Source organism: Mercenaria mercenaria, chromosome 4, assembly GCF_021730395.1.
Source record: "Mercenaria mercenaria strain notata chromosome 4, MADL_Memer_1, whole genome shotgun sequence".
NCBI classification, from domain to species: domain Eukaryota; kingdom Metazoa; phylum Mollusca; class Bivalvia; order Venerida; family Veneridae; genus Mercenaria; species Mercenaria mercenaria.
The window spans coordinates 52,726,133-52,750,543 of record NC_069364.1 but is presented as its reverse complement, the minus strand read 5'-3'; the positions used below and the strand labels follow the sequence as shown (position 1 = coordinate 52,750,543).

At 35.4% G+C, this 24,411-nt stretch overlaps 1 protein-coding gene across 9 annotated transcripts in view; it reads right to left on the bottom strand.

Annotated features, from left to right (window-relative positions):
* Positions 1-10,875, bottom strand: part of LOC123551704 (uncharacterized) — a 60,926-nt gene extending 50,051 nt beyond the window's left edge. For 4 of the 9 annotated variants that reach the window (XM_045340814.2, XM_053541184.1, XM_053541185.1 and 1 more), the window contains exons 1-2: positions 10,790-10,867; positions 1,606-1,664 (exon numbers count right to left, since the gene is read on the bottom strand). Coding sequence is in view for 3 of the 9 variants with exons in the window: in XM_045340819.2 (XP_045196754.2) it covers positions 1,606-1,627 (22 nt within the window). In the remaining 6 variants the exon portion in view is untranslated. Of the gene's footprint in view, positions 1-1,605; positions 1,665-9,377; positions 9,400-10,789 lie in introns of those variants that run through there. The other 5 variants (XM_045340815.2, XM_045340818.2, XM_045340819.2 and 2 more) reach the window with 4 other exon arrangements.
* Positions 10,876-24,411: the final 13,536 nt, after the last annotated feature.

Genomic DNA, 24,411 nt, shown 5'->3' with positions numbered 1-24,411 from the left:
CCATAATGGAATCTGGCCAGTTCAAGAAAGGAACCAAGATCTTATGGTGATACAAGTTGTGTGCCAGTTTGGTAAAAATCAAATCATAAATAAAGCTGCTACTGTGCAGACAAGGTCAAAATAGCTAATTTTGACCCTTACAGGGACCATAACTCTGGAACCCATAATGGGATCTGGCCAGTTCAAGAAAGGAACTGAGATCTTATGGTGACAAAGTTGTGTGCAAGTTTGGTTAAAATAAAATCATAAATGAAACCACTATTGTGCAGACAAGAAATTGTTGACGGACAGACGGACGAAGGGTGATCACAAAAATTCACCTTGTCACTATGTGACAGGTGAGCTAAAAACTAGGAACGGTGGTTTAAGAGGAGATGTTGTTTAAAGGAATGTGTGGACGGACGCCGGACGGTGAGCGATCACAAAAGCTCACCCCGAGCACTTCGTGCTCAGGTGAGCTAAAAACTAGGAAAAACTAGGAGCATTTTTAAACAAGAGCACCGCCATGCGGGTGCTGACGCTCATCTGATTTTTTTTTGTATAATAGAAATATTGTCCTACCCATGATTTTCTAAGTCTAAAAAGGGCCATCATTATTGCAAAAAGCAGGATAGAGTTATGTTTCTTGATGTACAGTGTCCACTTATGATGGTGAAAAAGTGTTGCAAGTTTTAAAGCAATAGCTTTGATAGTTTATGAGAAATGTTGACTTAAACATAATACTCAACCAAGAAAATGATTTTCTAAGCCCAAAAGGGGCCATAAAACTTGCAAAAAGCAGGATGGAGTTATGTTTCTTGATGTACAGGGTCAGCTTATGATGGTGAACAAGTGTTGCAAGTTTTAAAGCAATAGCTTTGATAGTTTAGGATAAAAGCTGACCTAAACATAAAACTTAACCAAGAAAACTGATTTTCTAAGTCCAAAAGGGGCAATAATTCTTGCAAAAAGCAAGATGGAGTTAAGTTTCTTGATGTACAGGGTCTGCTTATGATGGTGAACAAGTATTCCAAGTTTCAAAGCAATAGCTTTGATAGTTTAGGAGAAAAGTTGACCTAAACATAAAACTTAACCAAGAAATCTGATATTTCTAAGTACAAAAGGGGCCATAAATCTTGCAAAATGCAAGATGGAGTTATGTTTATTGCTATACAGGGTCAGCTTATAATGGTGAACAAGTATTCCAAGTTTCAAAGCAATAGCTTTGATAGTTTAGGAGAAAAGCTGACCTAAACATAAAACTTAACCAGGCAATGCCGACGCCGACAACCGCTCAAGTGATGACAATAACTCATCATTTTTTTTCAAAAAATCAAATGAGCTAAAAACTAGGAACGGCTGGAAAGCCTGGAGCAGCATACCTATTATCATGGAAGGCAACTCGATTTTTTGCCTCTTCTACCGACCTGGACATTGTTTATAGCAAAGAATAGCCGGTACCAGCACAAAGAAACCATCGATATAGCAGATTTCGCAATGAGTCCGCCGATATAGATATGCACCATGAAATTTGTAATTTGTCAGTCGTCATAATGATCTAATGCCTTATATCAATTTTGTTATACATCCATATTACAAGTATTCAAGTGACAGAAATAAACAAACCTGGCGGTTGGTTTGTTGCCATTTCTTCTAGAATTTAAACCAGCTTGGCACTACCAGTCCTGAAAATAAAACAAGAGCTGTCCGTAAGACAACCAATGCTCGACTTTTAAAACTGTTGTTCCAGAAATAGGAACTTTACCCTAAATAGAGTCTCAATCATGTATCTGCGTTAGTTTTGGAGTGTCTTACATGCAAAACTTTAACCAGAAGCTTTTAAGTTCAAAAGGACATATCATTTTGCAAATTACATGTCAGAGTTATAGGACTTGATGCTATGACCTTATTTTATAGACCCGAAGAAATGTGTGAACTTTCAATTCTATATATGCATTGATCAGTTTTTGAGACAGTTACATGTATGCAAAACTTTAACCAAGATTTTTTAAGTCCAAAATGAGGCATAACTTGGCCAAAATAAATATCAGAGTTATTAGGCTTGATGTTATCACCAAGTTTACAATTCAATATCGGCATTAGTTTTGGAGATAGTACGCGAAACTTTAACCAGGATTATCTACTTTAACCAGGATTTTTTAACTCCAAAATGGGTCATGATTTACCCTAAATACATGTCAGAGTTATGGGACTTTGTCCAGTGACATTGGTCAAAAGAAGTATGTTTCAAAGCTATATGCTTCTAAATGATAGCTGTATGTACTTGCATGCAAAACTTTAACCAGAAGGGGGCATAATTTGGCCAACATAAATGTGTCAGAGTTATGGGGCTTATTGCTATCACCTAGTTTTATTTACCCGCAGACACTAGGGGACAGGAGCAAAAGATGGTTGGGTGCAATAGGGATCATCTACTTGGTATATCCAATCATCGCACATAATTTCAACATTCTGGGCCTAGGGTTCTTAAGTTATGAAATGGAAATGGTTTTCCATGTTCATGCCCCTGTGACCTTGACATTTGATCAAGTGACCCCAAAATCAGTACGGGTCATCTACTCTGCAAGTCCAATAGTCCTATTAAGTTTCAACATTCTGGGTCAAGTGGTTCTAAGTTATTGATTGGAAAGTGTTTTCTATGTTTTTAATGTTCAGTCCCTTGTGACCTTGACCTTTGTTGGAGTGACCCCCCCCCCCCCCCCAAAAAAATAGGGGTAATGTACTCTGTAAGTCCTATCACCCTATGAAGTTTGAAGGTTCTAGGTCAAAAGATTCTCAAGTTATTGACTGGAAATTGATTTCAATGTTCTGTCTGCTGCGACCTTGACCTCTATAGCGTGACCCCAAAATCAATAAGGGTCATATACTCTGCATGTCCAATCATACTATGACATTTCAACCTTCTGGGTAAAGTGGTTCTCAAGTCACTGGCCGAAAGTCATTTTCCAAGTTTCATCAAAATCCATTCAGTGGTTTTGGAAGAGATCTTGTTTAAAGAAATTGTTGATGAAAAGTGACAATGCCCTCTGGTGGCCGTGTTTTTAATGAATCGGAATAATTTGAACAATATTTGTAGAGTGTCGCGCAAGGACCATTTGTGCAAAATTATTTTAAAATGGGGCCATCAGTTTCACACAAGATTTTTTTAATTTTCACTATATACATATAAGCAAAAGTGACCACGCCCCTGGCAGCCATTTTTTTTTTTTGACGAATCAGAATAATTTGAACATTCTTGGTAGAGGGTTACATAAGGACCATTTTTGTAAAATTATTTTAAAATTGGGCCAGCAGTTTCACAAAAGTTTCCACTATATACATATAGTGAAAAGTACAGTTCTAGGAAAGTGGTATATTTACAAATTATCTGTAAATTTACAGATAATCTATAAATTTACAGATTTTTCAGTCTATAGATTTACAGATCAAGTGTTTGAAAACTGCTAAAATCATATTAAGACTCACAATCGCAGCTTGAAATTAATTGATTTACTTATGGTATGCATAAATAAAGCTCAGTTGTTGTAACTTTCAGTCATTTCTGTTGACTTTGATTTTTCTGAAAATGCCATAAACTCAAAGTCAACAAAAATGGCTGAAAGTCACAAATGACCTTAATTTATGCATACTGTAAATAAACCAATTAAGTTTAAGCTGCGGTTTTGAGAATCAATGTAATTCATCAGTTTTCATACACACAATCTGTAAATTTATAGATTGAAAAATCTGTAAATTTATAGATTACCTGTAAATTTACAGATAATCTGTAAATATACCTGGTGACACTTTCCTAGACCTGAACTAGTCCAAATAATTTGACGTCAAAAGTGATTCTGAGATATTTTTGTGATAGGTCATAATCCCTCTCTACGTCAAAACCACAGGCACGGGTCCAGTGTTTTTTTTGTTTTGTTTTTTTTTTTTAATATAAAAAATCCCTTTCTTTTACACATTAAACCTTTCATATGTTAGTCAAATGAAAAAAAAAATCAATGACAAAAAATTCGGTCACAGTGAGTATCATATTCATTGAAAAGGTGAACTGTGCGAGCGTAACGCTATGGGAAGCTACTCGGCAAAGTTGTAGAACATTTCAAAATCGGAATTTATACACTTGCAGCCCCTACCTGCATGATTGCACCTTCGAAACATTTAAAGCCTCCGATAAATACTAAACTGACCCCATAAAGTCTCTACGAGCGAAATATTTCAGTTATCCCCGATGATTTCATTCCGAATAGCGGACATGTTCCTGGTTTTTATTACTTGGTTTGGCAGCTGAACCCTTACAGAAGAAAAAGGCCTGCTGCATACTCTTGCTGTGTACATACAGCGTATATGATGCGTACATGATGTGTACTGAAATCAAGGGCTTTAAATAGTACGCAGGATATACACCACACATACACCGATAGTACGTTTGTAGTACACTTTTGACATGCAAATGAGCTCTGCCGCGTACTACTTGCTGCGTACATGCTGTGGACTACATAGTACACAGGATGTACGCTGGAGGAATTTAGTATGCGGGAAATAGTACGCAGCATGTACGCGGCACATACACTTTTCACATGCAAATGAGCCTGCAGTGTACTACCCCTGCGGCGTACATGCTGGGTACTCCTGCGGCGTACATTCTGTGTACTCCTGGCCAGAGTCCTGCGGCGTACATGCTGTGTACTCCTGCTGCATACATGCTGTGTACTCTTGTGGCGAAACTGCTGTGATAATGTAAATTCCTTACCCCACCAACTTTCTTATCGCCTCAGTCACAATCAAATGCATACTTTTTAGGTGCTCCATGTTATACACCCAAATTTAAAAGTGCATGTTTATATATTCTGTCTTCAGCACTTCAGGAGTTACATATCACTACCCAGTTGCAGGTAAAACTACTATCAGGTAGCTGATGTACATATAAAACGAACGCCATGCTGTCCAATAACAGAAAAAAAAAGGCCAAAATTCAGCGTTATATTGTTTCACCTTAAAAAATGTGCTTTTTGTCTTTTCATTTTAATTAAAACCTGAACCAGCAAGACCTTTTTGTGCTGTTTGGTTTACAGGAAAGTTCGTCTTCTTTCAGCTGCAATTTATTTCAACTGTCTATGTTACCCACAACAGAAGATATGTACTGAAGACTGACATGACCGTTTTGTTATTTTTTTTGCCTTTTTGCTCTTCCTCATATCAGATATGTGATTTCATTATGAAATAATTCTTTTTTTACTGTCTTATTTGTCTCTGTGTGAACTTCAGTCTACCTTCTTCTGAAAATAATAGCATTCTTTCACGTGGAAGTTTCTTATCTCCTCAAATTTGACTCTGAACAGACAATGATAAATGCGCCAATTTTTTTGTCCTGTCCGTAGACACCTATTTTCTTTGTGAAGGATGCAATATTAGAGTTTGATCACTGTTGGTATGAAAGCTGCTAGGATAGTGTCTAAGTTGATAAACATTAGACAGAATTAAACTGGGTTATATAGATATAAATAGTTGTTGAATTGCAAAATGTCTTGTCCGTAGACACATGTCTTGTCCGTAGACACTAAAGAAACAAAGGTTTTTTGACAAATATCATTAATAAAATCATACTGGAGCTATTTATCAAGTTTCAATGATACACCACACTTAATGTTTATACAAAATATAGAATAAATATATTTCTAATGATACGTACTTCTTCCAAATGCAAAATGTTACCCATTTATTCTTGTGTGTACAATCTGAATCTGAGAAGTACAATGGATATAGAATATGTTTTAATCTTATACATGACTTATATAAATCTTAAAAGCTATCAAAAAAGGAATAATACATTTCTTTCTACCCTCCCTTGTTATGGCTAAACAAGGCATGCAATGAGGGTGTCTATGGACAAGACATTATGCAAATACTATTCAATATATTTTCTGTTTTCAATAAAAACAGCACTGGACCTTAGAAATATATCAAGAGTTCTTTGAAATAAATCAAGAGACTCTGAAATGCAAAAAACACAATCTTTACAAGTTAGTAGTAAAACAGAAAGAATGAGAAGATAGAAGCAAAATCATTTGACATTTGTCATATTCTAGTGGAGTATGGATCTATTGTTAGACATGGTGTGTGCTGTCCACTTTCACTTAAACATTTTGTTATAATCCACTCAAGATGGCAATATTCTGTGCTCTTCAGGGCCAAGATATAATGGTGATTGGTTTCAAGATTTCATTCTATTCATTTGCCTATCAACTTTTATTCTGTAACTGACTGAAATCACATAAAATTGAAGCAGTTTAAATCATCATAAAAAAGAAATTACAAGCAATTTACTACGTGATTACGGTAGTCTCCTTGCAGCTTTCTCCCTTTCAAAAATGTGAGCTATTTAGATTTGTTTGTTTTTGGGGGGTTTAATGCCCTTTTTCAACAGAATTTCAGTTATGTAACTTAACAATTGTTAATTGATTCTGTACTGTACAAACATGTTCTCTGCAAGTAACTGCCAACTTCCCCACATGCATCAGAGGCATCAGAGGTCTAGAATTTTGAAATCATAGTTTGATTTACGATTTGAGTTACTAACATTTGTTCCAGTATTTTTCCAAAAAAATAATAGTAATATAGGTGATAACATGAAAAAAGAAGTAAATGTGATAAAAAGATAATTAAAAAACTTTGTCTCTGGTCATACTATCTTATATAATGAAAAAGGTCAATATTAATCAAAAATATTACTGGCTAGAAAAAGAGAATGTATCTTGGGAATTTTAAGAAAAAAGCATAATATGTAAGTCATTAGCTGACGCAAAACTAAGTGATAAAAACTTATCACAGTGAACATTTAATTATTCTGTAAACAGGTTAAAATTCACAGGAATTTTATTTTGCAGGGATACTTAAAATATTAGTATGAGTTATGGATCTCAAAGAATAAATGTCATATGAGTATTTTACAACATACAGCTATTTAAGGAGTCAGCAAGGGAGTTTGTTTCATTAGTTTTCCATTTAAGACACAGTTGTAATCTTTTTAAGATGTTGTTCTCAGCTATAAGTTTAACAAGTTCTTCCTACTTTTTTAATGTTTCTACTTTAATGAACATGTTTAGATGAACTCATAGAGTTCTTCATGTTAAACTTTGTGTTTATACTTTTTTACCATTTCTTGATTGATATGGTTGATAACAGCATGTAAATAATTTGCCTCAACAAAGTCTAGTCAGGTGCTTTCTTCCACCATCCAATTTCAGGAAGATTGTGTTTTTTTTTTGTTTAGTTGAGGTTAAAAGTTATTACAGATAAATAAACATAGTCTAAATGGTGTACATAACAGGCTGCAAGGTCAGTTCTTAAGCCCATTAAATGCATGAGCATTGATCAGAAACATTATTACTCTATCTGTCTTTTAGACAGAAATTATGGTCAAATGTCTTGTCCGTAGACACCAAGCTGAAGGAGATTTTTAACAGCCTATTTCAGTGAGGATTCTTCCAAGTATCATTATTTTTAGTATAATAGTGAAATATGAAAACATTAGTCCTAATTTATGTAAGCAATAGCACAGAACTTGTCACACAATGACATTTTGATTTAGTCACAGTTGTTCAAATCCTTCAATTATTCGAAGACACATTCCGAAGACCGTCAATTATACTTCTTTTCTTAAATTTGTTTGTTATTTACTTGTTCTTGATCATTTTAAACATAAAAAGTTCAACAGAACTAAAAGACTGTCTTCTAAAACCTATGTAGAAAAGCACTTGGCGATGATGTCTTGTCTGTAGACTTTCTGGATAAATTTCGGCTTTCATTTTAAAATTGTGATATCTCTGCCAAACATAGTCGTAATCACAAAAATGAGACCATTATTTAAAGAGAAATGACTGAATTTTTAGAAAATAACATATTTGAGTTGAATAAATGCATTTCAAAAGGTATGCAAAAACTGAAAGCAAGTAGAAAACAAAAATTTCTAGAATTTTGAACTTCAAAAGAAGATAATAACTACAAATCTTTGTGTAATTTATTAATGTTTTGGGTTTTCTACATTACTTTTATGTACCTTATCATGTGGTAACAATTTTGTTGGGTCTCAAAGAGCTATTTGAATAAAACAGTCCTTTAAAAATGGTCATGTCTGTTTTATTTTTTCCCTGAAGATTCATCTTTATATCGAAAAAAAAATATTGTCGAACTATCAGACAGCGACAACTACCATTGTTTTTGTAGAACCAAGGTATATGGTAAATTAACATTTCAAAATAAAAGAGTTTTACAAACTTTTATTTTTGACCCCAAGTGAAACAAAAAAATGCATTTGATTGTGACTGAGGCGTATGCAAATGCTGATCATTTGGACAGAAAAAAACAGAAAAAAGATAAGTGACATGCATCAATAAGTATTTACCCTTACCAAAATAATGTAGACTGATGTTATCAAATAAATTAGTATGCTTTTCTTCATCCACTTTTCAATGAAATAAATCAATTTTTGTAGCATGTAATTTGGTAAACATCTGAAGAAAATGGCGTAACTGCATCAAGGGGAAACAACTTTAATGCAACTAAATATAAGTGTTATAAATTTCGAAGTATCAGCGGTGTACATGCAGTGTACTATTTTCTTGTACAAGTCCCTCCTGCGTACATGCAGTGTACTCCTTAAATTTTCAGAGTCTGTGCTGCGTACTTGAAGTGTACTAGTGACCTCCTGCGTACATGCTGTGTACTCGTCGAAATAGTACGCGGCATGCGGTGTATGTAAAATGTACTCCTCTGGCGTACTACTGTGTTCGTGGCATATACACAGCAAATACGCAGCATGTACCCCACAGAGGCTGGCTTCTGTAAGGGAAATCACCTGGGATATTTGAAATATTTCGCTCCTAGGGACTTGTACTGTGTATTTCAAAGCAATTTATGGGGTCAGTTTAGTATTTATGGAAGGCTTTAAATGTTTCGAAGGTGCAATCATGCAGGTTGCGGCTGCAAGTGTTTAAACTTCGATTTTGAAATGTTCTACAAGTTTGTCGAGTAGCTTCCCATAGCGATACGCTCGCATAGTTCACCTTTTCCAGGTATATGATACTGTGACCGGATTTTTTGTCATCGATTTTTTTTTCATTTGACTAACATAATTATATAAAGTATATTTGTGTGAAAAAAACATATTTTTTATATCAAACACGAGTCTGGACCCTAGCCTGTGGTCAAAACCAAGAAAAACCTTTCCTGTGTTGAAATTAGATTTAGGTAAGAACATGATCAGGCAATATATTTACACGATGAAATCATAAAACATAACAAAACTGAATCATTTTACGGTTTAAACATTATAACAGTAAAACACGTTAATAAAGCGTAAACACTATATGTTTCAGTTTGGCTACCTCGCTGTATTTACACGTCCGCCATTACATAAGTACACGCTGACAGTGCAGTTGGTCGTTATCGATCACGTGACACGAATCGGAGTCATGTAAAATTTGTGTAAACTTTAGAAAGAATATCCATTTCTTCCTTCAATTCAATTAATGTTTATATGACAGGGATTTTTTTCCTTTTTTATAAAGTACCCCTAAAACTGAAAAATGCAATCTTTTTTCCCAATTATCATCCAAAAATTCCCCCCCAAATGACCAAATTAAGTTTGCCTTTTGATGATTGCAGAAGGAAAACTTAGTTACATTGACATTCACCATGAATTAACCATTCAAACAGTTTGTTTGATGATATTTTCATGGAATTTAAGGAAGAATCATTCTAAATGATGTTATTAATTAACTATAAAAATTACCAATCCGAGTAAAAACCCCGCTATTTTTTCCTATTTATCCGGTACCGGACCTTTTCCCAAAAGGGCAAAAAAAATCACTGTATGAATAAACGGCAAAACACGAGTTTGTCACTGTTTTTAAACAACACACCCTAAAGTTTACACAAATTTTACATGGCTCCGATTCGTGTCACGTGATCGATAACGACCAACCGCACTGTCAGCGTGTACTGAATGTAATGGCCGACGTGTAAATACAGCGAGGTAGCCAAACTGAAACATACAGTGTTTACGCTGTATTAACGTGTTTTACTGTTATGTTTAAACCATAAAATGATTTATTATGTTTTATGATTTCATTGTGTAAATATATTGCCTGATCGTGTTTTTACCTAAATCTAATTTCAACACAGGAAAGGTTGTTCTTGGTTTTGACGTAAAGAGAGGGATTATGACCTATCACAAAAATATCTCTGAATCACTTTTGATGTCAAATTATTTGGACTTGACAAAGAAGTATTTTATAGCTCTTTGGACTAGACTAGACCTGAACTAGCTACGCCCTCACTCAGGCGGCAATATTTTTTGACAAATCAAAATAGTTTGAACAATCTTGGTAGAGAGTCACAAGGAACATTTGTGTGAAATTATTTTAAAATTGGGCCAGCAGTTTTACACAAGAAGATTTTTTTTTAATTTCCACTAGGCCATAATAAATTAATTCCTAGATTATCATCAGGTTGGGGAAGGTATCAAATATCACTCAAATAGCTATAAATCGCTAATATAGCGATATATAGCTAAATTCTGATGAAAAGAAACGGTTAAAACACCGAATATTTAAGCAACTGTGTTTCCGCACTGTTTACGGCATATCCGAATGGTGTACATCTATCATCGTTTTCATTTTGCTAAATTTTGACATAATTTCGCCGATGCGTTTGTTGCTGAAGGTGAATGTTAATGTGATTAAAGTATGCTTAAGTATAGCATTAACATATGTTCGAAAATGAAGAAGAAAATTACCCAAATTTACCAATAACTTTTCATATACACATGGACTTGCTTCGAGCAACTTCCGCAGGTCGAAAATGGATATTCCTGCTGCTGCTGTTACAAAAGCGCGCGAAAATTAAACGCTCACTTGTTACTAGATCTATAAAATACATGAAAATTAAATAAAACGTGTATAAATGTGTTTTCTGTACGTGTTTTCTATTATTTACTCATATGATATAATAATACAGAAAGCAAGAGATAAATAGACATAGATCTAGTTAGTGAATTGTGATTAAAACGTATGTTTCTGTGTACTTATATAAGGGGCTATTAATGTTAATATAGATCTAGATCTAGATTCTATATAAGACGCTAATAAAACGTACTTTTTTTTAAATGTAAATATATTGCTTAGCTGAAAAGTATAGCTGGGGTAGATTTTGTCTTTGTGTCCGTTATACTATCGGATATCCGTCCACGTATACATATGTAAACAAAGATGAGTTTCGAGAAGAAGTGCGGATTTGTTTCACATTCTGAAATTAATGCTGAATTAAGTAATTCTAGTGATGTGTTTCTCAAAGACTTGAGAAAAACGCCTTATAAAAAAGTGCAATCATTTTGAAAAGGTCTTAGACGGTATTAAAACTGGTATTTACACAGAAAATGAACTTATAAAATTAGCCGAACGGTGCTGGGACTTTCCCAACAAAATGATTTCAAATGTTATGTTGACAATAATTTTACTTCTTATAAAGAAAAACTTGACAATTTTACCATACACAATTGTTTGAATGACAAGAACAGTGTCCTTTTAAGTTTCTTTAAAGGTATAACAGGAATGAGTGACAGTTTGAAAGGACAAATATCGTTGCTAGCTGCTATTGAATGCCTTATGTCCGTAAGTAATAGTCATTTGGTAACACCTCTTCTGTTTGCACTAAACGTTACTTCATATTTCATATCGGGAAGTAAAACTATTTCTCAGCTGTTATCAGCGGTAACACCAGCAGGATCGTATTATTGTCAAAGAACATGGTTCCAGAAACTTAGTACCAATAAAATTGAGTGTCCTGATCCTAGAAATGACATGATTACATATTTTGACAATTCTCAACTATTATCCCGGAACTGGCGTGTAAGATATAACTCTAAAGTGAACGTGAATGTCATAACATCTGTTGTCCATATTCATCCGTCAGTGCAATCAAATTTGCAATTTGTAGACGATTTAGCCCCTAAAAAACGGCTGTACATTCACAATCACAATCATTGTGTTGAAATGGTGTCTCAAACTATTGACAATTTATGTAATAAATTCAGTAGTTATAGTGATAATTTCATCTCGGAAATGTTACAATGCGTTATTGAAGAGAAATCCTGTGGAAACATCGATCTGCATGATAATGATAAATGCACATCCAAAGATCATTATAGCTTTCTTCCCCATTATCATGACGATAGTCGTTCTAAAATTTCAGTATAGGAGAGCCATGCATGAAAAATCCCTGCTCAATGGATGCTGTTAAAACTGTATTAGAAAACTTAATAGAAAATGTTAAAGTTGGAGATGACACAGTGTGCCCATACCACGTGACTTTGACGTCATTTTATAGCTAAGACGGCAAGCTGAATTCCATCGCTTTTTTTCTTCAAAGTAGCGTAAGTTCTTTATTTCTTGATCAAATAAGACCAAATAAAGCGCAGGCTAAGGCAAAAAGTGAGTACTACACTCACAAGTAATCGGTTTTATGAACAGATAAACAGTTTTGGCCTGAAAACGGGAAAACTGTTTTGTTTAGTGAAAATTAGCATGCTAAGACGGCACGCAAAAGCCCCTTTTAACAGAAAAACGGATGATTATGGGCATCAAAGGTGTCGTACGTCTTACCGATTCACAGGGATTTAATGCCCGCGCTGTAGGAGAACTTAGTTGACATAAATATAACAGAATTATTGACAAACTGTAGAAAATGTAAAACATGCTAAGACGGCAAGCCCGCTAACACGGCCAGTCATTTTCATGAAATTCTCATCTATGAAGTCGCACTTCTTTCCAAACAGTCATCAGATGTTTACCAAGAGTAGATCACTCTACTTCATGTAAAAACTACATAAAAAACGTCAAAGAATCTTTATGTAATTTAAGTCACAAAGTGTTCTTGACAGCTTTCTGCTGATTTTGCAGACAAGCCCTTTGGATGTTGAACACTTGACAATCGCCCAACCCAACCCAACCCCAACTAATACGCACCTTTAAAACTTTTTTCATTATCGCTGTATATCCCAAAGCAGATATTTTTCATTAAGTTACAGAGGTAAAGGTATACCTAAGCTAATCGTCAGAACTGATCTCTCACTGCTTTAATATAGAAAGCTTGAAAATCATCTCGTGTTTATCTTTTTGCAACTTTCCCAAAGATTTCTTGTTTTCTTCAACGCAGTAAAAATCTATATTATTTTTCAAAATGAAAATCATAATAGTACTGGATTTTTACTGCTGTCTCTCCATTTACAAACAATGGCTTAGAATATATATTCTAAAAGAATGAAATACTTCGAAATCAAACTGCACAAAAAAACTAATAATAATAAAAAAAAAAAAACAAAAGAACGACTCAGTTTTAGGCTATTGGTTGTTAATCGAAATAGCTAAGGTAAATGTGCATTCCTAAAGAAACCAACACAAAACAAAATAAATAAATAAACAAGAGATCACAGAGTGATCTTGGCGCCCACCAATGTGCCATTTTAGAGTGTTCCAAATTTCAAGACTTATTGACTAACTCAAGGTCAAATTTCACTTCCGTACACAACACTGTACATGTGGTCCAAATTCAAAAGCTGTAGCTTGAGAAATGAAAAATAGGTCACTAAATCAATTTCAAGGACAAAGTTTATTTCTATTTAAGACAAATGTCAAGAACTTGCATTATATACAACAGTATACATGTAAAAGTAATTTAAGCGTTGCAGTCCAATAAGATATGTCGAACCCACGTCAGAATAAAACAGTAGCATGAAAATTACATATATGAAAATATTATAAGATTCTTTCACTGCTTGTAGGTGTGGATAAGTATCAGCCGAGTTAACACGTAAACAGTTACCCCGAGAGTCGGATATTCCCATCTGCACCTGCAGCCGTTGACAGAATCTTTTTCTTGCACACCAGACGGAAATTTCCAGTATTTTAACCAGTGATAGAAAAATCCATCTTACACCAAGGGGTGTAAGATGACTCTCGTGCTGTATATGACGTATTACAAACTACATGTTGAAAGTTTATGTAATAATTAAGCATTATTGCATGACTGCGGCATTTTTCTTTGAAGTTTTGTGTTTTCTAAATTCTGGTATCGCCACGGTTAGCCGTGCTCTAAATTCCGCTGCACACAGGTATCGCTCACAGTTTTCTCTTTCTGGGATGTAGAGCAATACACACAAAATTAGCAAGTGTTGCTGTGATAAGTTAATATTGAAAATGATAAGCTATTTGAAATAATTTATTACTGTATTTCTGTAGTTAAGTTCTCTGCATCTTGATTTAAAACTTGATTTTTTAAGTAATATAAAAATATAACGGCAAAAATGATTATGTTCAAATTTTGTTTCTGGCAAAGGTTTACAATATACTCTAGGTGTTAATTCCATTGATACATAACCTTTGTTGATAAAATTAGCCACATGGGAAGTGTTTACCTTCTCTATTTCTCCAGGGTTCATGACCTCATTAGGGCCTCCCGGCAAATTCAAAATTTTAGCACTTAGTTTAAATTATTTTTGAAACTCTATTTCCCAACTTTTTGTTTTAAAAAATAATTACACTGATTAATAAGGAATGTTTCTATGTGTATTTATGCACTTTTTATAACATTTTTTTTCACTGTTTATTTAAAATTTGAAAAAGGGATCTCTGATGTGAAGCATGAATAATTTATATAAAAACCTGCCCGTCGCCACCTTCTTGCTTTTATATGGCAGTTTGGGGCTTATCATGTCATTGAAATGTTTCTAAGGGAGGTTCAAGAGGGGAAATATTTTTAAATATTTTAAATTAAAATATTTAAAAAATGTGTTCAGTTTACTGTTTTATATAAAAACCTGCCCGTCGCCACCTTCTTGCTTTTCTATGGCAGTTGGGGGTTTATCATGTCATTGAAATGTTTCTAAGGGAGGCTCAAGAGGGGAAATATTTTTAAATATTTTAAATTAAAATATTTAAAAAATGTGTTCAGTTTACTGTTTTCAGTCATGCAATAAATCAGTTAGACAATACATACGCGTGTGTTACCACCGAGTATCATCATGCTTGGGAGATTCTCAGGGAACGTAATTTGATAGCAAACTCGCCTCTACGAGGCTCGTTTGCTACCAAAATTACGTTCCCTGAGATTCCCCCACGCATGATGATACCAGCCGGTAACACACTTAAAATTATGTATTATCTAACTTATACCTATTGTTTGTCTTTGAAATGTCAACATGTTTTGATCATAACCTTCTTCTGACAAATTTTTCATAACAGAAGGTACTAGTTTAGTTAATTCTTCAATTCCAGTCTGTAAGTGGATTAATATCTGGTTCAGCTTCCCCGTTAACATTTCGATTCAGGAATGTAAAGTGAACAGCGAACTTTTTTTGGCACTTGGTGATTTTGATGGATTTTCAATTTTCTTTCCTTTTGGTGTCCTTGTTTTTGAGGGCGATTTTTTAGCAGACGGGTTTCCTTGTGAATAATGTTTATTGGACAAACAGGCGTACAATATTTTATTGAATATTTCATCTTCGGTTCGTATTCATGAGAAGGCTGTGCTGATCTGCTGCTCGCTTTCTCAACAAGGCTTTCCAAGTTTAAGTTTACTTTTTGTCGGTCTCATCGTTCTGAAAATAAAAAAGCACCATATAAGTATATACTTTACTTTTATTACATACGCTGCTTGGAGACTATCTTGGAATCTTGAAATGAAAAAACTGCGAAGAGTTTCAAAATAATTTCAAAATGCCCTACACTAACAGTCACGAGATAGTTGATCCCTCAGCTTGACCTTGACCTAGAACCAGTAGTACTAGAACAATGCAGCGACCATCTTATACCAAGTGTATCTCAATTATTCATATGTCGTATAACTTTTTTAAACTGTGATTCTAAAATGTCTTGAAAAGTTCAAAAGTTTTAAAGATATCCCTATCATTGTGAAAACAAAGTACTCGGCGGGACATATTTTTTCTACACATGTGAACAGGTCTTAATTAAGCTGAAGCGACCGTTAACATATAAATTTCATATTTGTGTTATGCTTCCGGGTCATGATGAAGAGGTAAACATTTAGCTCATGATTTTTTTTAAATAAACCATTCGTATAACCTTTTCAACCTCCTTATCCCCGCACTAGTGATTCTAGGAGCTGATAAATGAATGTCACTGAAGTTTTATATAAGTGTTTATTTCACAAGCATTTATGAAGCATAGTTAATGTAAAAGTAACTTTTTCTTATATCAAATCTAATATTGTGACCCTGACATGATCTTGATGAGGTAAACATATTACCCATGTTTTGTGAAAATTCCACTAGGGGTTAGGGCATATGATCCAAACAAGAAATAAGTCCAAAACGTCAAAATGACCTCGTGATCTTGAATCAACAAACTAGAACACAGGTTGTGCACAGTCTCTTGATGAGATGAATATCAGATCCAAACTTGATGACAATTTGAAATGGCGTTTAGAAGATAAGGACTGCACACGAAATTAAGTCTCAAACCCAAGTGACCTAGCTTGACTTTGATCGGATACGGATGGAACACGAGTTCTTCACACAGCCATGGTGAGGTGAACATTTGATCCGTGTTTGATGGAAATTCGACAGGACGTTTTAGATACATTCACTTGCTTGCCGTCTTAGCATGCTAATTTTCACTAAACAAAACAGTTTTCCCGTTTTAAGGTCAAAACTGTTTATCCGTTCATAAAACCGATTACTTGCGAGTGTAGTACCCACTTTTTGCCTTAGCCTGCGCTTTATTTGGTCTTATTTGATCAAGAAATAAAGAACTTACGCTACTTTGAAGAATCAAAGCGATGAAATTCAGCTTGCCGTCTTAGCCATAAAATGACGTCAAAGTCACGTGGTATGGGCACACTGTGACAGATAGTGGTGTATTGTTGGTTGTGATGGACTCCCGTATATTTTATCTGACAGGTTAATTAAACAACACCAACACTTACAACATATACTATTACAACCAGGGCTAGGACACTATGAAATAAATATGACTAAAAGTATGTTCAGACTTCTATGGGACGTTTGCCTTAGTGATATTGCCAAAATGTTAGTATACACTTCGCTTTGGACCCAGACTTGCTGTAGTAAAGCAACAGATCACCACAAGTCCTGGCAGATTTTGAACATATTTCTGTTCGGTACAGCAAAAGAATTATTAATGATTTACATTCAGTCTTGTGAAGAAAACGACTGCTGCCGCCCTTCAGTACAAAATTATTATTATTGGCTACAGCAAGTAAAAAATCCGAACTATAAATTCCTAGCTGAAGTAGTTTTTACATATATGTTTGGCCTGTTTCTCTTCCGATCAGCTGTAAGACGTAATAACAGCGAAGCAATGCTGATAGCAAGATGCAACCCCTCTGCACTCTTCTATGGACTGAACCAAGTAAATTACCAATTGATTGAATATCTTGACTTAAGAACTCGGTGTCTTTCACCTCCTGAAATTAAACAATTTATACAGAAAAATGAGTCATTCACAGTAAGCGGAAACTCAAGTAAAGGTGAGGGTGGGGACTTTGTCCTAGAAGCAGTCAACAGACGGTTGAAAATGTTGATGCCACCTGGTGTAGCAAAAGATGGCTGAATGTATGTCGCAACTACGACAAAATTGACAAGGTAAGGGTATTGAAAAAAAACAACAAAAGTTAGCAAGTATTTATCAAATTAATAAGTATTATTATAAGTCATACACCAACATATATGAACAAATTAAATATTATGTATGAATATTACTCATTAATGCACTAATGTGCAGACCTGTGAGCCGGTCAATAAAAATTTATGCCCTTCAACTATGCCTCAGACTTGCAAAAAAAAAGCCAAGACATTTTGCCTCAGCCAAGAAATCACAAGAGCTGTGCGAACATCCAACCCATACGACTCGCTTAGTCGTATTCTCATATTTTGCACCACACACTTTGCACAGTCTGGTCAGGATCCATGCTGTTCGCTAACAGTTTATCCATTTCCAATAGGCTTTAAAAGCGAACAGCATGGATCCTGGCCAGACTGCGTGGATGCACAGGTTTGTCTGGATCCATGCTGGCCGCAAACCCACTATGTTGGTTTTCTCATGGTACGGGCTCATATATATATTTTTTAATTTTTAAAGGTACAGGAGCTTGGATTCTGTGAGGAAGCTGGGGAGCTGCGGCAGACATGGTCAAAGAAGGTTAAGGGAAAAACAAAAGATGTGTACATCACGTTTTATTCCACTGATGTCATCACCGTTTTAGATGATTGTGTAAACAATCATTCAGAGTTAGGTAATATGTTTTATCATTTATTACCTTCTTAATTAATGACTCCTTCCTACGTTTAAAAGTCTGGCTCCGCGCCGAACCATCTTCTACGAAAGACGTTTTAGTCTTACCGCGTCGGGTGTTGGCCCTCGGTGCTTGCCCTTTTACATTATTTCCGGGATTGTTACATTTGTTCTTTAGAGTCTCGGTCACTGACTGATCACTTTTTGACTCCTAAAATTAAAATAGCTCACAAAAAATGTACAATATTTATCATGTGTACGTCATCCTCATCTTTTTCTACAATAAACAGAATACTTCACTTAAAACTTCAAATATATTCTAACCAACCACTTTACTGCATAATTTTGAAGATATCTTTGTTACCTTCCGACGTATTAAGTGTATTACTGTATGTATTAATTAAATTTAATTTTAATTTAATTCATATTTGTAGGCTTCGTTTACTTCATTTTGTAGATAAACCATACATAAGTACAATTACAACGAATCCTTTTTCAAAAAATGTGTACAATTACATTTAAAATATAAAATTGTAAGTAGTACATATCTTAAGGCTATATACCAATAAAAGAAATTGTTCTTTGTTTCATATAAAATTCAGCTACTTCAGAACAATTTTGTTACAGTTTCTAGATTTTCACTCCGTCGTAGACCTATTTTCCACAAAATATCCATACATTTGCTTCAAGAAAACGGAAAGAAAAAGGGCTGTTGAATAGTATGCAGTGAAATGCAAGTCAACTGAAATCAGGTACCCTCATATTGCCGCATTTCAGATAGCGGTCCGCGGAATAAACACCATACTTTCGTTTTCAAGTAAACAACTCGAAAACATGCGAATATTAGCATGAAAAGTGTCCTTTTTTATTTAAAATTCATTCCACGAGTGAAATAATGCCCATTTGGCTCCAGATTTACGCGCAAATGCGCGAAAAATGGAAAAAGTAGGATCAATTTATTACTGACTTCTTTCGACTACACCACGGAAGCACATTTTTGACCGGATTACTGCATTATGACCTTAAGACTTGTACCAATTGTAGATAATTCGACAACAAGCTTTACTTATTCCCAAGTATGTAATGAAATGATATTTACGTTACCGTTATCTACGTTACTGTTTCTTGGTCAACGCCAGTACATTACGTACAAGCCTGCAGGAGTCTTTCCCCTTTGTTAATACTCCGCCATTTACTATATTGCCTACTTCCGTCTGCCATTTTTAAGTCTAAAGGCGCGTGCATATTCAAAAAATACAACACAATCGCATAGGAGTATCTTGAAAAAGTCATCAGGTATTTGGCATTAGCCGTTTGATGATTTGTTTTTTGCATTTAGATAAAACGTTGCCAACTGGATGCCTGATTACGTCCGTACTAGAATATCTTTGCATTAGCTAATATGTAAGGTGCATGCTATTCGGATATTTACGTTACCAGCGGTAACGTAAATATCGCAATAACATTTCACCTGTATGTTCGAATGTGCTCGATTTAAATAATACTAAATCATGTCCATTTCTTGATAAATCACCACAGAAGATATTTTCAATGTTTTTAAGTTTCATTTGGGCAACAATTCAACAGCGGAAGCAAGTTTTGTGTATATTGATATGCTGACTAGAACTTGTTGTTTTTATTGCAGACGTAACGTTAGAACTATTAGTTCTTGTGTTTAGAAGTAACCTATAATACATTATATTGAGAAAAATAGCAAATTACATTAAAATAACAGTAAATTGTACTATCCGGAGCGCTGCAGAGGTCGATAACGTAAATATCCGTATGTTAACGTAAATATCATTGTTCTTTTCAGCATGGGAAAGAAAAGAGCAGAAATTCAAAAAGCACACAGGGAGAGAAAGAAACAAGCAGAGGGTGATACCTACAAAAGAAATGAGAGCAAAAGAGTATTGAAGTACTACGTGCCTAGCAGTTCTCTGAATAAAGACAAGCTTAGGAAACGAAATGCTGTAGCTGCAGAAAGAAACAGAAAACACCGACAGAAGCTGAAAATTGCTCGTGATGCAGAAGAAAATACATTGGAGTCTACGAGCGGATATGATAGTATGATTGAAGAACAGAGTACACCAATGATTGTGAAACTCCCATTCCTCGACAGAAAGGAAGCTCAACGCGCAATATGGAAAAAAACGTGCACAGCAGAAAGTACAACAACGACTTGCAGAATTTGAAAAAGAGAGAAAAGAGCTTAATTAAGAAGAAGTGTAAAGCAAAGCAGAAAGTTATTGAAAGACTCTCGAAAAAGATGAAAAGCTCACCTCAGGCTAAAGAAGATCCAATGACACCGAGAAGTCAAACAAAGCTTAGACTGTCCAAATTACAGCTTACTCCAAAAAGGGCCGAGAAAGTACGAAAACCGTTACTGCTTGGCCACGCGATTGCAGCAGAATTGTCAAATCAATCCAAAGATAATAAAGATCCAAAGAAGAAACACGGTTTACTGACAGAGATTGCTACGAAAATAGCACTTAAGTACAAGTGCATGAATTATCTAAGTAAAGCTACAGGAATAAACCGGAATGTAATTGAACATGTGGCAAAGCAAAAGAGAATAGGCAGGCGTGACACAGCTGTTCAGAAAATGCGAGCAAATCTTCAGTCCTTCTATGAACGTGAAGATAATTGTAGAACTCAGCCGGGTAAGAGATGCTAAATTATCTTCTGACGGTGAAAAGAAACAGATTAAAGTTCTAACAGACTATATAGAAAACCTGCATAGAAAGTTTGCATCAAAAATCCCCGGATGTAAGATATCTGTAACTTCATTTGGAAGAATGCGACCCAGTCATGTCCTGACTGCACAGTTTCTTGGAAGGCAGGCATGTTTGTGCATCCGTCATCAAAATATGGCACTGAAGATACAAGCAATTCGTGATGTTGGTGTTAAAATCAGCGCGAACCCAGAGGAGTCACTTGCGATTGATATCGCCTCACTAGTAAGGTCGGAGTCAATGTCTGATGAGATAAAGTTCAAAGTGTGGAAACGTGTTGCTGATGATAAAGGCGTGAAAAGAATGAGGGTCATCGAAACCACACTGCCAAAATCAGAATCTGAAAAGCTTATTGTGTCTGAAATGACGGAGTTCCGGTCCCATGTTGCGCGTCTGCGAGAGCAATATAAGCAAATCTTGTGTTTGAAAGAGAGCCTACCTGAACATGACGTCAAAATGCATATGGATTTTGCCGAGAACTACATGTGCCGATCCGTAGATGGAATACAGAGTGCATATTGGCATCAAACAGCCGTGACATTGCATCCAATAGCGGCGTATTATCGGGACGATTCTCGTATTCTGCAGTACAGAAGTTACGTTGTCGTTTCTGATGAACTGGCACATTCTACTGGAACTGTTTGGTCCATACTTGATATCATCTTACCTGAGCTTAAGTCCCTAGATCCCGAGCTTGCACGTGTGCATATTTGGACGGACAGTCCTACCAGCCAATATCGCAATAAGCACATGTTTCACGTTGTTGCCACGTCGGAGGTGCAGAATGGTGTAAGCATGATTTGGAATTACTTCGAGGCCGGGCATGGCAAGGGGCCTTGCGACGACCTCAGAGGTACTACCAAGCGCATGGCAGACGCTGCGGTTCGAAGTGGATCTACATCAATTCAAGATGCACAAGTTTTATGCATGGGCCATATCATCAAGCATGGAAAGCGTAAAGTTTCTGTGGCTCGACAAAGAAACTACAAAGATAAAACATGCACATGTAGCCGCCCTGGAAGTTCAGGCCATCAAAGGCACTATGAAAATCCATGCCTTGCGTGCCAAGACCAGCGAAGTCCTCCTTACTAGAGAGACATCTTGCTATTGTGATAAATGTTTAACGGGTCAGGAATGTGACTCCTGGACAAAGCATTTTCTGAAAGCAAACACCGAATTGCAACAACCTTCTGACAACAGCAGTACCGATCAGACAAGAAGTAATATCGCTGCAGAAAGTAACTCCGTTGATAAATGTTCACCTGCTGCTGATGTTCAAACGAATGATTTCATAGCATGTATGTACGAGGGCCAATGGTACATCGGTCAAGTTAGTGAAGTCCATGCAGACGATATCCATGTGAACTTTATGTCTTCATCCAGGAATCTGTTTAAATGGCCGTCTCCAGCTGACAAAATATGGGTACTCAAATCGAATGTCGGCAAATGATATAATGATTGAAGCACTTTCCTAAAGGTTTACTTAAACACGTTTACGACGATAAGCAAAGTGCAACGTCAGCAGTTGCGGTCGGTTAACGTTTACTTGATGTTAAAATACGACATACAGTTAAAACTGCAGAAATGTTACGGAATAACGACTGCAAAAAGTTTGGAACTTCCTTTATTTGGAGAATTTACTGTCCAGTTAAAATTCACAAGGAGTGGAAATCGTATATAGAAAAAAAATCGTTTTCGATATTTACGTTACTAGATGTTTTCATGTGATGACAGTTAGTCATTTTTCTTACGCACTGACATTTATAGCTTGGTAATAAAAGAGTTAAGCGTACCGGTTGTAGTTTTAAAGATCTGAGTTTATTAGGCAAAGAATAATTTGGTTAATTTTCCGTAAAACCTAGCTTTGTCTTGTTTATCAGCCTTTCTAGACAATAATTGTATATCTTGGTTTGTCATATAGACATTGTGCACGTTAACACATGCTTAACTTGTTATATGTACTAAGGTGGACTCATAAACTTCAGCAGATTAAAAATCGATGATGATTTACAGGCGAAATGCATGTCTACTTATCTGCGATATTTACGTTACTGATTGTGTGCTCTTATCTAACGATTGTGCACTTCTTTTCTCCAATATTGCTTAACGTTATCTGTACTAGATTGGAAAGAGAATACCACGGCTACATTTTTTCACAGAAACTAGTTAATTTAATGTACGAGTTTTCTTTGAACTTAAAAGTTTGCATTCGGTGTTTAGAGTTTTGATTTAAGTTTTATGCATTTTAAAAATTACACCAGTTCTAAAAGCTCTCTTACGCTAAAGATGTTATATTAGCATAATAAAAATGTTAATTATTTGGTTTGTTCATCTATATATTTGATAAAAAATATCCATACATATATAGATTGTTCTAAATTACCCAGATATAACCGTTTTATATAACCCAGTCAATTTATATTTCTAACAAATATACCATTTATCCCGCGTGAGAGTGACTACTTTTAATCACCGGAATGAATGATTTATCCTAAGAGTAGAAAGGTCCGGGTTTCAGGAACATGTGCAGAAATGTTACCACAAATGGACCATGCAAGTCCTATTACGAAAATCGTAACTTCATTTTTCAACATTTTTATGTCTTGGAATTTCGGGTTTGGTCTATTTTATTGAATTTGGGCGACTTACATTTAAATGTACCAACATCACTGTGTCGGAGTATTGTAGCAGTGTTCGAGTGCAGTGCTTACTTGCTGTAGAAAGTGTAGTCACGTAAATATCGCTAGAAAAATAACTTTTGCGATGACACTAATAATGAAGCATGTAAAGAAGAATAGCGGGAGTTGCTGGTAACAAACCTATATCTTCCTGCTAGGCATGACCCTTACCTTTGTATTGGGCACGTTTTCAAGCTGGACTGAAGTTCTACATGTTCTGGAAGCAAGGTACGTATTCATGTGTCAACAAATTTTGATAAAAATCAAATTCTGGCGACACGCATTCACAGCATATTTTTATCAACCATATCCTTTCCGCAGCCTTAACGTACTAAAACATATTAGCGTCTGATGGCCCTTTCACGCTTCCGTAGAAACAACATTTATTACACGAAACTTATTTTGAAAACATTTCTGAAATATCTAGGTCTGCAGCTCTCAAATACGGTTATATCTTACTTCTGATGCATATACTGACACTCTCAGACAACATCAAAAATGACATTTTGAGCGATTTGAGGAAGTTCCAAAATTATCAATGTACCCTTGATCCGTTACAGAGCCCTGTAGGATTTCTGTTTATCCAGAGCTAAAATATTTTTTCGTAGATTAAAAGCAGACATGCTGTACTAAAGCCCAGGTAATTTCAAATCGTAATAAAGTGCTGAAAATTGGCTC